This window comes from Pholis gunnellus (assembly GCF_910591455.1).
Source record: "Pholis gunnellus genome assembly, chromosome: 1".
Lineage (NCBI taxonomy): Eukaryota > Metazoa > Chordata > Actinopteri > Perciformes > Pholidae > Pholis > Pholis gunnellus.
The window spans coordinates 7,792,892-7,808,709 of NC_136528.1; the positions used below are offsets into that span (position 1 = coordinate 7,792,892).

General features: G+C 41.6%; 1 protein-coding gene across 1 annotated transcript in view; it reads left to right on the forward strand.

The window, feature by feature from the left end:
• Positions 1 to 392: 392 nt before the first annotated feature.
• Positions 393 to 15,818, forward strand: part of kcnq1.1 (potassium voltage-gated channel, KQT-like subfamily, member 1.1) — a gene marked incomplete at both ends in the record, with an annotated part of 36,466 nt that continues 21,040 nt past the window's right edge. The window contains 5 exon segments of the mRNA XM_079160541.1: positions 393 to 727; positions 7,109 to 7,199; positions 14,255 to 14,381; positions 14,886 to 14,964; positions 15,388 to 15,484. Of these exon segments, the coding sequence (XP_079016667.1) occupies positions 393 to 727; positions 7,109 to 7,199; positions 14,255 to 14,381; positions 14,886 to 14,964; positions 15,388 to 15,484 (729 nt within the window).

A 15,818-nucleotide genomic window follows, 5' to 3' on the forward strand; every position in this document is an offset into this window, starting at 1 on the left:
GAGTTCATCAGCTGCAGATTGCTTTTGAGCAGTTTTGCAAAAACAATAAAACTTCTGAACAGCTGGTGACTCATGGCGCACCGCCTGGCGCCCACAGCTCCCCAGGCTGATAAGTGCTCTGAAAGAGGTAGGGGATATTCATTCAGGGCTGAGACTCGCCATAACCTCAACAACCAAGAGAGCTGTTAAGTTAAATTAAAGAAACACCGTCCTGGTGATCTAGAGCATTAATAACCCCGTTTATCTCACATCTTTATGCGCCCTGGGGAGATCAGGCGCACAACAGAAGGTAAGCGCACATGGCCGAACATTTGTGCGTTTGAGTCAGTGACCGATAAAAATAACTGTGAAAAAAAGTTAACCCAGCGCCAGAAGAATAACGGGAAGCTACAATGTCTAACTCACGGAGGTCTTCTGGTGTGGCACGAGGGAAGAGACCACCGGATTTGGAACTGTCGGAAACGTTTCGCGCGCCTGAACCAGGAACCCCCGTGGGCAACGACACATTTTCTGAGAGAGACAAAATGCCAGAGGACGGTAACACTCCCGCAGAAGTACCAACTGTTCACCTCCACCCGTACTTATCTCATCCCCGGATGTCTGTGCGGATGTCGGTGTACAGCACCGGGGTCCGTCCGGTCATCACCCGCGCCTACATCCAAGGACGTGTGTATAACTTTCTGGAAAGGCCGTCTGGCTGGAAATGCTTCGTGTATCACTTCACAGTGTGAGTGTTTTCTTTCTTTTTTTTTTCCATAATCATCCATTTCCGTAGGGTATTCAAGGGTGTAATTGCAACTCTAAGATCCTAATTAAACAGGGACTTAATTGCGCATGTACTCTTGGAAGCCCTTGATACAAAGAATTGTTAATCCTTTGAATTTGAGAAAGATGCTGCACGGATATGACAGAAGGACTGGAATCCCACTAGGAATATTATACGAATATATAAGTCTAGCACATTAAAAAAAGACCATATAATTCATCACAGACGACAGAAAATACGTCCTTATAGGAGTACTAAAGGATTATTATGAAAATCTTTCATTTGGCAGACTATTTTTCCTCAGCACCACTGAACACTTTGAGTGCAACAACACAGAGGGGGGGGGGTTTGCTTTCAGTGAGGCTTTTCAACCTGACAGGGGACGTTTAGTATTTGTTTCCCTTCCTGACAGCATGACAGGTATGTGAGCCTACCTGGTCTAATGAAAAATGAAATATAAATATTACAGCTATGATGAACATAGATCCTGGTGTAATCCAGAGCGGGGTGGATTGTATCCGCTAAAGCTGCAATATCAGGAAGATGTCACATTATGGTTAACCGCCCAAAAAAACTGATGTGACAGCTTTTGTCAGGTAGCTTGAAAAATGAAGTGTTACTCATGATAAACGACTGTTTATACACCAGTGATGTAATGCCAAAGGGAACATTTCACTGTTTTTCTTTCTTGGTATCACCCCACATCCGGGAAACTGACCAGTCCAGTAGATCCAGACCGGAGCGTTAAGGCAGAGGTTTAGGAATGTAGGACATTATCCTCCGGCACACTCCCATGTGTGCTTTCTGTCCCCACTTGCTTGCACTGATAGCAGGCAGCTAAACTTGGCAGCATGTGTGTGTTCTGTGGAGGAGGTAGCGGTCGCTGCCCCGGCGCTGCCACCCTGTGACCCTGCAGTGTCGGAGGGGACGCATGCATGGGAATGCGGCCTGTCGGAGCAGGTTAGAGTCTCGGTGACTCAGAGGGAGCATAAGCCAACACAGTGCAACTCAAACACATTGGGGGCATTACCAGGAATAACAGCACAATGCACAATACAAGGGATACAGTGGCTGCTATGATCACAGGGAAATTGTTTGTTCGTGCATCAACGTTTTAAATATTGTACTATTAGACTGAGGTGCAAACCAGCAAGATGAGGTGCCTTGACCTTCCTGTAACGGCTCAAACTGCACAAAACAACAGGAAATGCCACAAAGTGCTACTTGAAATACAAAATCAATATGTTTTTCAAAAGCCACGGTGTCAGTGGCAAATTTCTCTTCTTCATTTGCTGCTAATGATTCGCACAACAGCTGTAACATTAAGACACCATGTGGGCAGATTGTCACTCTCAGCCCTGATGGTTGTTTGTTTGCTACAGCTGTTTGCCCGGATTTGAAACTTCTGGTTTCGCATTAGCGCACCGTTGAACAAAACTGCCCCGCGCTCGGCCCCTGAAGAGGATATGATGGGACGGTTCCTCCGTTTTTAATAACTATTGATCAGTTTGATCAAATCCAGGCTGCAAAACACATAACTCTCGAAATCTGCACTATATTTAATGTTACTTTGAGGAACTTTTAACTGGTTATGAAACAGTCTCAATTCAGTACTGATGCTTCTTATAGTACCTACATGCAGTAAACGAGACCATCCGTGAGGATCGCGAGTGCACATACAACATGTTCTTACTATTCAGGTGTGATTTGTGGAGCTTTGAGAATGTCGGTTTGCCAAGATAAGAAACCCGCATGGAGTATAAAAGATCCAAACGTTTCCACGTCAGCTCATGTTTGTGTGAACGTCCTTGTTGGAAGGTATAATCAAGGCTCCACTGCTTGTTATCCGTGCCACCGGGTCGGATTCCTCATGAAATCTGACAAAATCATGCAGGTTCACCAGAAACTCCTTCAGCTCACACTCAGATAGTAGAGTAGTTTAGACAACTCTCTCAGTTCTATAATACAAGCAGGGCTCTGTTGTTGGGATGTCAAACCATCCAGCAGGTTTTTGGGGTCAGTTCGTTGCCTTGTTTTGCAAGTGTTTTAGTGGGAGAAAAGCAGTTAAGAACAAGCATGTCTATATCACTGACCCACAACTCCAACGTCAGAGTGACCCGAATCCTTATCAGAGTGTGTGTGTGCGCGTGTTTGCATATATCAGTTTATGTGTGTGTAGTGATACAGTATGCTGGCGGGGACTCAGGTCTGTTTCATTATGGTAAAAGGAAAGCAACCGTTCATATCACTGGAAGTGAACATGGTATACATGTAGCTTTAAGCAATTAATAAAGTATATCCCCATGCTCCCGCTGGGTGTCTGTCTGCAGTGTGCTACAGTCTAACTGTAAATGCAGCATTTTGGTTTGGAGCAGCAGGGATCGTCCCACATGCTGGTTACAGATGAGTCGATCAGGAGAGTTAAGAGAAAACAATAATCTGAGTGTTTTTCAGACTCTGCTCCATTAAACTGAACCAGATATCTGTCAAACAGCATCAAGTTGAAGGAAAACAACTCTGACACTATTTCTTTATGGTTTAACAAACCGGCTAATAGTTCATGTGTTGTTGTTCCTTTCAAATTGAGGATTATGTTTTTTTTTTACTTGAGCTGTTTGTATTCCATCCTATAATTTAGGAACTGGGGGAAAAAGCATCTATTATGGAGGAGCTTGGATTCCTATTGAAGCACATCGGCAACTATGAACCTCATACAAGCCAAAGTCGTCTGCCCAAATGACAAACAAGGCCTTGTTTGCTCATCTTTTATCACTGTGCATTCATCTAAACCCGTTTTGTGTTGCATTGCTTTTGGTTGGTTTGTGTTTTGTCGTCACCAAAAAGCAACAGTGATGCAAACAAATTGTGATTGATGGTCGGAATAGGATATTTGATGGTAACAGCCAGTGACACGGTCAGCAGCGGCACTACTAGCCCTCATAGTTCTGTCCCCTGCTTTGTCTCTCCTCTCGCTGCACAACAGACCGCGAGTGAATCTGCCCATCAATAATGGATGGGAGCAATGCTTTGAGATTTTTGTTTAGAGTTCAGTGGTGCCTATGCAGCTGAGCCAGTGTATTATTGTGTCTGTTGCTCCATCAAGCCCACTGGAGGAAAAGGAAGTGAAATATGATGGTGCAGTTAGTATAGAGAAGGACTGACGAGTCCGATCGTCTCAGACGGATCCAAAGCGAGGCAGAAGTGTGTGCCCAGCATACTGAGCGTGTATGTTTGCTGGCATTTCAAACGCTCTGAAAATAATTTAAGCAGAGCTACGCCGACAAATTACTCCCATTAGCATATCGGAGTGTTTGGCTCGGAAAGTTTGATGTTCATTTGTGTTTCTTTTGATCCTCTTTTCAGCTGCCTCTGTCACGTATTGAACATAAGATCGTGTAAATTGCCCCGCGTCCTAACGATGTGAGCAATTTTGTTTATGCCCAATGTTCCCTGCTCTCCTTAATGGACAAATTTGCTCCCATTTAGTTGTTGTTGCATTGTGTACTTCTTCTGTGTCTCACATACAGAACCAGCTGCTTTGTTAGCTGTGTTACACACCAGTTCATCTTCCCTGAGCAGGTCTCTCTGCTGTCTTTTATCTGTGATGACGTGTGGCGTGCACAGTCAAGCCTGTGTGTGTGTGTGTTACTTTAATGTGGGGTATTTGGATTCCTGGCCAGTCTTCAATAAACTCAGGCTGTAGCATGGGGGGGATAAGAGCCTCCATGGTGCAAACACTGACTGGAAACTCCCTCTACACATAGTTTCCATCAAGTGTGCTCATATAGGAACCAGACCGTGGTTCTTCAGGGCTGTTTTTTGCTGTACAATAGTTTGAAACATTATCGAGATGACAGTAGAGCAAATGCTTCCAACAACACTGTGCGGTATTTTCAAGATATGCCAGTTCTATATTGGGTGTCTTCCTTGCCCCAGTACAGGCTGTTCTCTTACACTGTTTGGAAAGTAACGATATTATTGTATCCCACAATATCAATTCATGTGTAATCCACGTAATCATGAACAAGGAAGAATAAAGAGTGACAAACTCCACTTAGAAAAACACCAGCCTTTAACCCAGGGGACCCTTGTCCGTGTCACGTGTGAAACCAGAAGTCAGCTTGATTTATTTGTCACATAACTTCCGTACTTAAGTACCCAAACTTTTCCGTATTTCAACCCAAACTATGATCTTTTACAAAACCTAACTAAGTAGTTTTGTTGCCTAAACCTAACTAAGTTGTTTCCAGTTAAGACGGAAATTTATTTTGCAAAGACCGTGAGAATAACTTTTCGTAAGATATCATATTGATATCCGTTGCATAAGTTGTCCAGTTACACATTTTTAGTCAGAAATAAACAAAAAAAGTTTTGCTGATATATTGCAGATTTCAAACTTTCCAGCTAGTTTTCAAGCCCAGACATTTCTTATTGATCTTTAGCTTATATGAAAAACGAATAATGTCTGTCAATTCATGTTTATATATGTATACAAGGCAGATGCGTGAAACACATAGTAATCAAATCAATGAACAGCAGCACAGTTACATCCAAACAGAAAGTCAACTTTCCAGTGCCTCCATGTTTTTTTCTCCGATTGGGCCAATCATGGACGTTCGTTCTGTCAGCTGACTGGCAAATGAATTCAGATGGTGTCATGTGAATCCATTCAGAAGTTTCGCCGCCACATCTCCTGCCAACGGAAATGGAAAGTTAATCAGTTTGCCCTTGCCACAATGCCAACCTTCTCACAAAGTCTATTGCGCATTCATGATTCATTTTCTAAGATATCATGCTAACAGACAAACATTATGAAATGGGGTGAAACACAACCCCAACTTCGACTCGGGTAGCAAAGATGATATGCAGTAACTGAAGAATAAACAGGAACGGAGGCCGTTCGTGGCTTTGTGGGCTAAATCAAGTGGGAACGAGGTTATGAGTTTGAGAAGCACTCATCGCCTATATTGCAGTCAGCCCTGCTTTCCCATCATCCTCCACTACCATCAAATTAAACAGGATCCTGTCTCTGACTTTTATGAACAGCAGTGAAAAATAACCACAAGAGTTTATTTGGTGTTACAAAGGCACTATACGTAGCTCTTTGTTATATAAGCTGCCTTTTAAAGAAACCGATTCCTGAAAGGTTTCTGGCGAAGAATTCAAGAGTCAATAACTCAAGGCCATGTAAGTGTTAGTTATATTTTTGGGCAAAGTGTCACAGCAGCTCGAAGCCTGCTCTCCGAAGAAATGAAATAACTTTCTCTAAAGTAGGTTGAGGAGTTACAGACGTCTCATTGTTGCTGCAGTAGAAACACATGTGACCTTGAGGGGAATAAGGAGAATGTTAAGGAGCAATTCAGTGTTTGTTGACTGCATGTGCGTGTGTGTGTGTGTGTGTGTGTGTGTGTGTGTGTGTGTGTGTGTGTGTGTGTGTGTATGTGTGCGAACCAGTGTGCTCATTATTTGACAAGTTTATCATGCGCGTTGCATTCATATGGTGGAAGTTCAAAAGGTTCACAGTATTTCCTCCAGAGAGCTGTCCTTGAATATTTGCTCAAATTCAGTCAGATACTTTTCATGAAAAAAATATAAAGTAATGTTTTGCCGTCTTGAAATTATAATTTTATTTCTTCATGTTGTTTAGAAGTTCAGACTCGAGTCAGACACCAATGTTGACTGAAGTTTTGCTGTTTAAATCAAAGGGTGAAATGTTGACATGAGTATTAGGTTGAAAATGTATCGAGGAGATTTGTGTTTGCTTGGCTCGACTGCTGACAAGTTATGTAAAGCTTTGGTTTGAGGAAAATGGAGTTAAACAAGAGCTGGTTGGATATTATCCAATTGGATTGTATAAGATTATAAACAAAGGAAATAAGAGCTATGAACAACATAAAACTTACAATTATGATACTTTATGACAGTTAAAGTTACTACAAGGAACGAAATCATGCAGGTTCACTAGGAACTCCTCCAGTTCAGACTCCAGCGGGGCCTGCGGCTTCGACCTGCGGTTGGGGTTCCGGCAAGAGGGGGAGAAGCGTCTCCGCCTCCGGCCAGGAGCATAGCTTCTCCTCACTGCTCTGCCGGTGCCCGCTGGAAGCCGACACCACACGGATGGAGGCCGTATTGCTGGGCCCACTGGAGGGAAGAGAGGACCAGAACCAGGACTGCGTGGGGCAGACTGTCAGACGCTGCTGCCGTAAAATACGAGGTTTTCTCAAGGGACTATGGTGCTCGGAAACATTACCTCTTTTGTCCACAGGGAACACCTAAATCAACACAAAATGTAAGTTACTCGTAGTAACTTCAATTAAGACTAATTGACTTTGTTTCCTACAGGTTTCTCATAGTTTTGGCCTGCCTCATGCTCAGCGTTCTGTCTACCATCGAGCAGTACCAGGTCCTGGCTCACACAACACTCTTCTGGGTGGTGAGTGTTGAATTTGATTAAATTGAAAAGTAACTCCTGGGATTGATCATTAAAACATTGTTTTGTCTCTAGTTTGTCTCATTGTAAGATTGGATCTACCTCTAGCAGAGGTTTTAATTAAAAGCTAATGATTAATTAAATCCCAACTAGAACGTTCTAACCCTCTCCGTGGAGAGCAGTGTTTGGGGTCAAATGGGTCCAGCTTTTGCTGTAGGTAATGTGGGCTCAAAACCAGGCGACAACATCCGGGTCTGAAAAGTGGTGCAAATTCAGAAGTGCCGTAAACCTGCATTCTTTCTAATGTCCATCAGGGGGCGACTCCTCTGGTTGTAAAAATAAGTCTGATTGTATAGAAGTCAATGACAAAATGACCCTACTTCTCACTTGATTTATGGTCTCAATCGCTAGTTTCAAGTCTTCTTCAATACAGCATGATGATAGTAAATTAGGGTCCCATGTTAGAGTAAAATAAATCATAAAGCAGGGCATACTTTAAGGCGGGGCTACCTTGTGATTGACAGGTTGCCACCAAGATGTTGTCCGGTCTGGGAGTTGTCCATGTTTTTGTCTTCGAACTTTAACAGTTTTACATTGCGTTTCAGTTCATGAAAGTTAATTGTGACAGTTTTGGTCGACTAACAATGTCTTTTTCACCATTCAGTCGTACTACCCTCTCGTGTCACATCTGGTTGCAAAAAAACAAGATGGCGACAGCCAAAATGCTGAATGTGAGGCTTCAAAACCTTAGTCCACAAACCAACAGGTGACCTCACAGTGATTATGTCCACTTCTTATACACAGTCCATGCTCAAAACCAGAGACTTTAAAGCCCCGATCAGACCAGAAAGTGTCTTTGTGAAATTAATTAGGTGTTGCTGACATGCTTGGTGATGCAGTGATTATTGATGGGGTCTATAGCTCGCCTGGTCCCAAACAAACAGGACAATTAGTTTACTTCATTCGTATTTGTATGCTGCTCTCTCACAACTGCAGTCTGCAGATCCATGCTGCGTCTCCGTTGTGGGGCAATTTCTACTCCAGCAGAGCAGGGTTATATAAAGTTAGACGGAGTGATTATGATAGCTTTCTCCCTTTTTTGGACTCTCCAGGTCTCTTTTCCCTAAAAGATCAGCAAGATATATTTCAATAAGTCGGTTTGAAGTCATGTAGTGTGAAGCAATCAAAGACTGAAATCTGTATGTAATCCTTGCAAAAAGAGTTAAAAAAAAGAAAAAGTGCTTTAACACCAGCTCTGAGACTTGTGGCGTATACTCCCATAAAGATTACATGGATTAGTGTAGCACTTAGATGGACACAACAACTTGTGTTCCTCTATGTTAAACTGCCTAACTTTGTGGTGCATAACATGAATCTGCTCATATCTAACAAATGAAAGTGATGATAACAGGTTTTTACTGTCGATGGTAGCGATGCTCCGTAGAAGGTAGCGGTGCGACCAGTAAAAGAGGAGAAAATGAATGAGAGCCAGGCCTGTTAATAATGCAGCTTTCAGAACATTAAAAGAAATGAACCAATCAGCTTTATAGATATTTTATGAGGTTGCATGCATCCCACTTATTTTTGTTAGACCTTTAGGATGTGCAGGATGTGTTTGGGCAAGAAACACTGAATGTAAACAAACGGCGTGTTCGTTTGCAGGAAAACTCCTCGGTGTGTGTTTAATGATCCAGTTCAGTGGTCCATGAACCACATGTGTCTGACAGATACTGTACTAGGAGTGATTGCGACTTGAAATAATCTAAATCTCTATCTAATCTAAATGTTTTCTTGTAAAAGCACTGTTTGTGTTAGATACAGCGTCTAGTCTTTTGTCCCCCTGCGGCATCCTGATCTGATCTTTGCTTTGACTTTCACCATCTGCTCAGCACTTCTGTTTTATTCTTCTGTTTTTGTTGGCTGGCATCTGCAAACAGGCCCGATTCTGATCTTCTGATAGTTTTGTTCCCATTGCCATGTTGCATCTCATTGATGAATCAAAAATGATAACAATGCTCATGAAACAATGCAGTCGATAGGCGTTGAGTCATTATAAAGTTCTTTGAAAGGACATATATGTTGGTTAACCTTAAGCACAGGATTAGTTAGAGAGTAAACAGAAGTGTTAAATTAATCACAATTTCTGTCAAAAGCTGCAATAATCAACACCAGGATTGTGGGAATGTTGCTAAAACAACAAATATCACACTTCACTTTTTGTTGTTTGAAAAGCAATTTCATGTGATGATTGACCTAACCGCTGCCTGACGGAGGAAACAATTTAGGCACACAGGACTACATCGACTTTTTTTTACCCTGCAAACAATTTCAGGGCGTCCCGCTGGCCTGAGAGGGCAACGGCTCCTCCTCTAAAGTCAATAGTAAATGGGGAAAACTGAACCCTGAGACACCAGATGCTGAGCACAGGAACTGTTTGGGTGATGGGTGAGTCATTCGAGCTCCGACAAAAGAAAACCTCAAGAAAAGGATAAAAAGGACTTGAGGATTTTCTTATAAGAGGCTCGGAGCGTGCCGTATGTGACAAGTTCACCTTCGCCTGAGGATAATGGGATGAAATGGTCACGGTGTTTCATGAGCCAGCACATCACAGTCTCAAATCCTACAAGTCCATTGTTGGATTTAAAGAGGCTCCAGTGTATGAATCTGACCTGTAATTATAAGGAAAAGTGTGATATTTGTTGGTAAACACCACTAAATCTTGAATTTTATGACACAATGTTTTTCTGCCTTAAATTCACCCTGAAGATATTTAATCTGCTCATTCTCTTCAACACAGATAATGAATAATTAATATTTGCCATGCTCCTAAACCTACCAAAATCTCAAACATTCATCTTTTCCATCCTCCATCCCAAAGGGGCTGTTTTTGTACGTTGTGCTTTCTAGTTCAGAGATTTGCTGTGACCCTGCCACTCTTTCATTCTCTCCTCCCCCACCACAGAAGCATCTTCTTTGTCTTGCTGCTTTCTTCCTGCACACTCAAGGTTAACAGAGACCACGCTGTTCTTTACTTGGAGATGCAACACCGGCTGACAGTGTTTGTAGCTGTGTGTTTGGCCAGATGCTTGGCGGTTTGCCCACAAGATCTACATTCCCAAAAGGTCTCGTTTGTTTGTTTTTTTTGGATCCAAAAAGTATTGCTACTTTTTTATTTTATTTTTGGAAACAAATCCTGGCCTGTTTTAGTTAAAAAGACCATCAAGTCATGCTTTATCAGAAAGGGGGGATAAATGAAGATTGTGGATGGAGGAATGACAAGGGTCGAGAATGAAGGGAGGGATGAAATGAGGATCGAATGGGGATCGATGATGGTTTTGGGTCGAAAGTTGTTGTGGAGTGAGACTCAGTGTGGAGACAATGACTGATGAGGTATCGTAGTTTGATTGTTCCCTTTGTGGGTTCTGTAATGAATGAGAAGGATGTGAGGAAGGATTTAAGGGCTGAGGGATTTGACAACCTAGAGTAGCGTAAGAGGTTAGGTAGAGGTAGATGGATTAGAATGAGTATTGGTGTTTGTTTCTCAACCAATAATGATTTATAATTATTTTGTAAACCTCTAACCAGGAGGAACATAGCTGTAAACTTTAAACCCGAACTGAGCCTAATAGAGCAAGAACACCTGCTGCCGCATGATGCATAATCAATGAACAAACAGCCACGATTGGAAAAGATCCTTATTATAATGATGTCCAAAGAACAAATATGAAGTCAGAGAAAATACTCCGCCCCCAAAAATGTTTAGACGCAGCGCCACCGCCAGCCGCCAGCCACCAGCCCGATGTTCAGCTCATTTTCTGTAACCAGTGTAACATTAAAGCATGGTGGAATTTGCAAGCTCGCTAACTAGCCAGTTGCTAGTTAGCGAGCTTGCTAGTTAATTCCACCATGCGTTAATGCTACACTGGTTACAGAAAATGAACTGAATAAAGTTCATCTGTTGATAGCAATTAGCTTTCCTACACTGTGACGTTTCTGGATGAAGCATTAAGTTGGTAAATTTTACTCATTCACTCTGGCTCTCTACACTTCATAACTTTACTACTCCACTGCTCGTTTAATGTGTTACTGCTAAACCTCAACTTACTAAGTCTTCGACTTGCTGTAGTCTGTTTAGTTATTTACGGAAGTTTGGCTGCTACAACGGTCTCAATGGCAAGGGTACACATAAAAATGGCTGCCGCTCTGACCATCCTGCTACCTTGATTTGATTGGAAATTTCAGTTCTAATCCTATATCATTTCTATGGACCCACCCTGCCTTGTGTTACTTGTTCCCTTTGTTGGTTGGGTTGGTTAGGTTTAGGCATAAGGAGTGAGAGTAGTTAGGTATGGGTTAAGAATATCAGTGTTAGTCAGTCAGAGACCGAGTAGTCTGTGTAAAGCCTTCCCCAAGGTACATGACATCATTTTGCACAATAATTAGCCATGGGCTTCTGTTTGTTGCACGGAGAGTTTATTTTGAGACAAATAAGCTTTCGTTCCAATGTGACATTTTTCTGATTATTGGGGTTTCGGAATAATAGGCCGTTGGAACAATGGCATGGCACCATTAGCAGAGTATAGTTTGGACCAGGTCCTATTTGGGTCCCCGGTCGGGTCTCATTTTCTCAGAACCGAGTGGATCCGTAAGGACGCTCTTCATCGGCGGACAGATGGTATTTCCTCACTTGTCGTGCTGTAGGTGTTTAAACTCTTCAATATTCTGAGCCCTTTTAAAGAAAGATTTCTCTTTCATGTTGGCTTAAATGTTGAGTTTGACAGATCTTTTTTGATTGCAGAAACAGCTGTTGACAACACAATCTCAACTGAAGGTTCACTTTCTTCTTTCCAGATTGTTCTGGAGTTTTTTGGACCACACGGCCTTCCTCATCCCCTCCTTCATTGCAAAGTGTTCATGTCACCATTACAAATCTATGAAAGGGCGTTGAGTCACTTTCAAACAGCTTCATTTCCAAATTCTTGTCAATGATTAAAAGACAGTGGAGGTAATTTCATTAGCATTCACACTGCAGTTCATTAATTTCCACGTGTTGGTGTAATTGTGTGCTGTAATTGATTTTCTTTTAATCCATTTGTTCTCGAGGGGCACTGGAGGAATTGAAATGGAGCAACTTTAATTGAGAAGCCTTAATTGTACGAGCTTCATGTTTAGCAATGGACGCATGCTGTTATGGCTTGTTTCAGTTTATTGTCATGCAAATTAAAAGTAATGAGTATAAGAAAGAAGAAAAGAAGGGAGTAATTCAGATGTAGTACGGTAAATGTGAATACTGCCATCAACCCATTAGCTTAGCTTAGCACAAAGACTGGGAACAGGGGGAAATAGCTAATGGCTCTGTCTAAATGGGAAAAAATCAGCCTCTGAAAGTCAGTGTTTACCAATCTGTGCAAAAAACTGAAGTGTAAAAATGTTCTGGTTTTAGGAGGTTGTGGTTATTTCCTTGAATCTTGTCATCACTGTGCAACCTGTTCTCACTCCCAACTCATCAAATACCGATGCTTGGTCAGTGCCCCTCAGTGTCTGATACCAATGCACGACGCTTTTAACTAACGCCAATGTAAACCCAGCGGCATCATTATTAGACTCTTAAATGACGCAGTGTGGAGAACGAGACAGCACAGGGTGGCAGCTCAAACAAAGGACTTTCGTCCAGGAGAAGGCTGTTCGTGTCCCGTGACAACTAAAAGTATATGTTGACATTTACTCAGTCGTTAGTCATGTGAGTTGTTAGTGTTATTTGTCATGTGACTCACATAAATCGCTAGTCACTTGAAAGTGTTATGTTGTCATGTTGATGTCAATCCCGCTCTTTTCCTAAACCTAAGTGTAACCTAAACCTAAGTGTAACCTAACCTAACTTCCTTTGAAGACGGAAGTTTATTTTGAAAAGACATTATGCATGTAACGAGTGGAAACTGACACGCTGTCCCTGACACGTCCAAAACTTTAAATCGATAAACAAATTAGACAAAGTTAAATTAGCTTTGGAGCTGCTGCCAGTTGCCTTTGGACATAGCCCCCTCGTTTCAAGTCTGTATTAAGCTAAAATGACTAGCTGGTGGTGGTAGCTTCCTATTTACTGTCAAGATATGAGAGAGGTATCTATTTTTTCCTTTAACTTTAAACGTGAAGCAGTTGCTCAGTGGGAACAGCGGGTTGTCTTTCAAACACAAGGTCGGCGGATCAATCCCCGGCTCAGCATCGAAGAGTCCCTCAGTGAGACAAGTTGTTTCCTCGGGGGTTCACAGCATCCCAAAGTACTTAAGATGGGTTAAATGCAGAGGTCAAACTCTAGCATGTATGTGTATGTAGGGATGGGTTATGAGGAAAATCAAATATCAAGATATTTTTGAACAACTGCAATGATATTGTAGGGTTGACTATTGGTGCTATCTCAAAATATTTACACAATGAGATCTTTGATTAATAGTCATCAGTAATGTGGATATAATGACAAAGTGGGTAAAGGCAGAACAGAAAAAGGACATCGCTTTACTATAATGCAGCCTTTACAACCAGGAAAAGACAACACTTATGCCATAATATCCAAAATCTAAAATAATATCTAGTCTCATAATATATAGCCCTATATGGCTATAAGGTTTAAAGTCTTTTGCCCAAAATATTGAACTTCTTCTCGAAGTAAACACATTGGATTTAACAAATAAATATTAAATAAATATTATCAATCTATTTGTCAAGGTGACAAAATCACTTTTTTCTTTCAGGTCCGAGCACATGTAGCAGTGGAAATAGAGAATGAATCAATGGTGTGGTACAAATTAAACAGTGACAAATGGTGCAGCGGCTGATTGAGAATCAATAATCCTTAATGAATTAGACGGAGAAGCTGCACTTGAAAAAGAAAACAAAAAGAAGAAGTCAAGAGAATAGTTGTGCAACTCGCATCTTCAATACCAGATTTTAAAGTACACTTTTCCTGAAGTCTGAGCAGCTGTTCAGGTGTTGCATTGAATATCTTGCAACAACACCCGATGTCCTTTTGCTCATTTGTCTCTCCCTCATTCCTCTGGCAGGAGATCGTCCTTGTGGTGTTCTTCGGTGTGGAATATTTTGTCCGCCTCTGGTCAGCCGGCTGCCGCAGTAAATACGTTGGCATCTGTGGCCGACTGCGCTTTGCCAGGAAGCCAATATCTATTATAGGTGGGAACACAACCCCCGTACACACACATATCTATACACACACACACACACACACACACACACACACACACAAGCAAGCGTGTCGCTCCTCACCCACACACACTATTTAAACAATATCTGTAATATATCCTGAGCTGCATCCCAAAATGAGATACCTCAGACAAATTCGGCATGAAATTAAAACTGTCACTGCACTTTTCTACCTTCATCTTTTTATTCTTAAAATTGGACCCTCCAGGTGATTTATTTTAAATATGCAGCAATGACTATTAGCATTACCATTATTTGTAACCCCCCTCACCTCAACTGAGAATCATTTTTTAATGAAAACCAATGATTATTTCCTAATGGAGCACTTTTTCATCCACGTTTTTTTTTTTTTACTTTTTCAAACCTCACATGGAGGACAACAGTTTCTCTTGTTATGCTGAACCTCCGTATATTGAACATCTGCATGTTTATGCCATATTTATACTTATAGCCCCTCATTCTCTGTCAATACAGATCTAATTGTGGTTGTCGCCTCAATAATTGTGCTGTCAGTGGGCTCCAAAGGCCAGGTCTTCGCCACCTCTGCTGTAAGGTAAGAGACAGTGTATGCAGTCAAAAGTCTGTGGGCACTCTGGTTCGGCTGCATCAACAAGGATTAATATAATCTAAGATTAGTTTTAATCAAAGTTTCATAAAACTAGGTTTAAAATGAGTAAATCCAGATTCAAAATCAAGCAGAACTCTGTTGCACAATTAAAAGCTTTTAGTAAATCCAAGTTTTAAAAACAAAAACTTAACTCAATATGGAGATGCTTGCTAACACAAACTGAAATAAATAGATAAATATATAGATTTGCATATTGTTAGTGACTGCTGCTCTGTATTCCAACAAAATGTTGTTTGCTAGCCAGCTGTGACCTCACTCCACATACTTTTGGTCTCAAAATGTGTGTGTACATACATATATTTGGTCTGAATGCAATGTCGGCATTTAAACACTTTTGTTATCTTCCAGAGGGATTCGTTTCCTGCAGATCCTGCGAATGCTCCACGTGGACCGGCAGGGAGGAACCTGGCGTCTCCTCGGCTCCGTCGTCTTCATCCATCGGCAGGCAAGATAACAGAGGAACTCTGGGGTGATTTTTGTCACAACATGAAACATCTGTCACCATAGGCACTGATTGATCCCTATAGACGGTTAAGCTATTTCTATGTTGCATTTCCATGCAAATGGATAACGTTCCACAAGCAATCACCATTCGCAATAAAATAGATGGTTCATTCTTTATTAACTGATTGAGAGGTGCAGATGGGTATTATGCTGCATTCACATGGAATCAGGCAGACAAACTTCTGGGAGGCACAGGCGACTCAAAACACGCATCACAATATGCGGCTATGGTGAGGAAATACAATATATTTTGAAAAAATATATATATTTCAAAT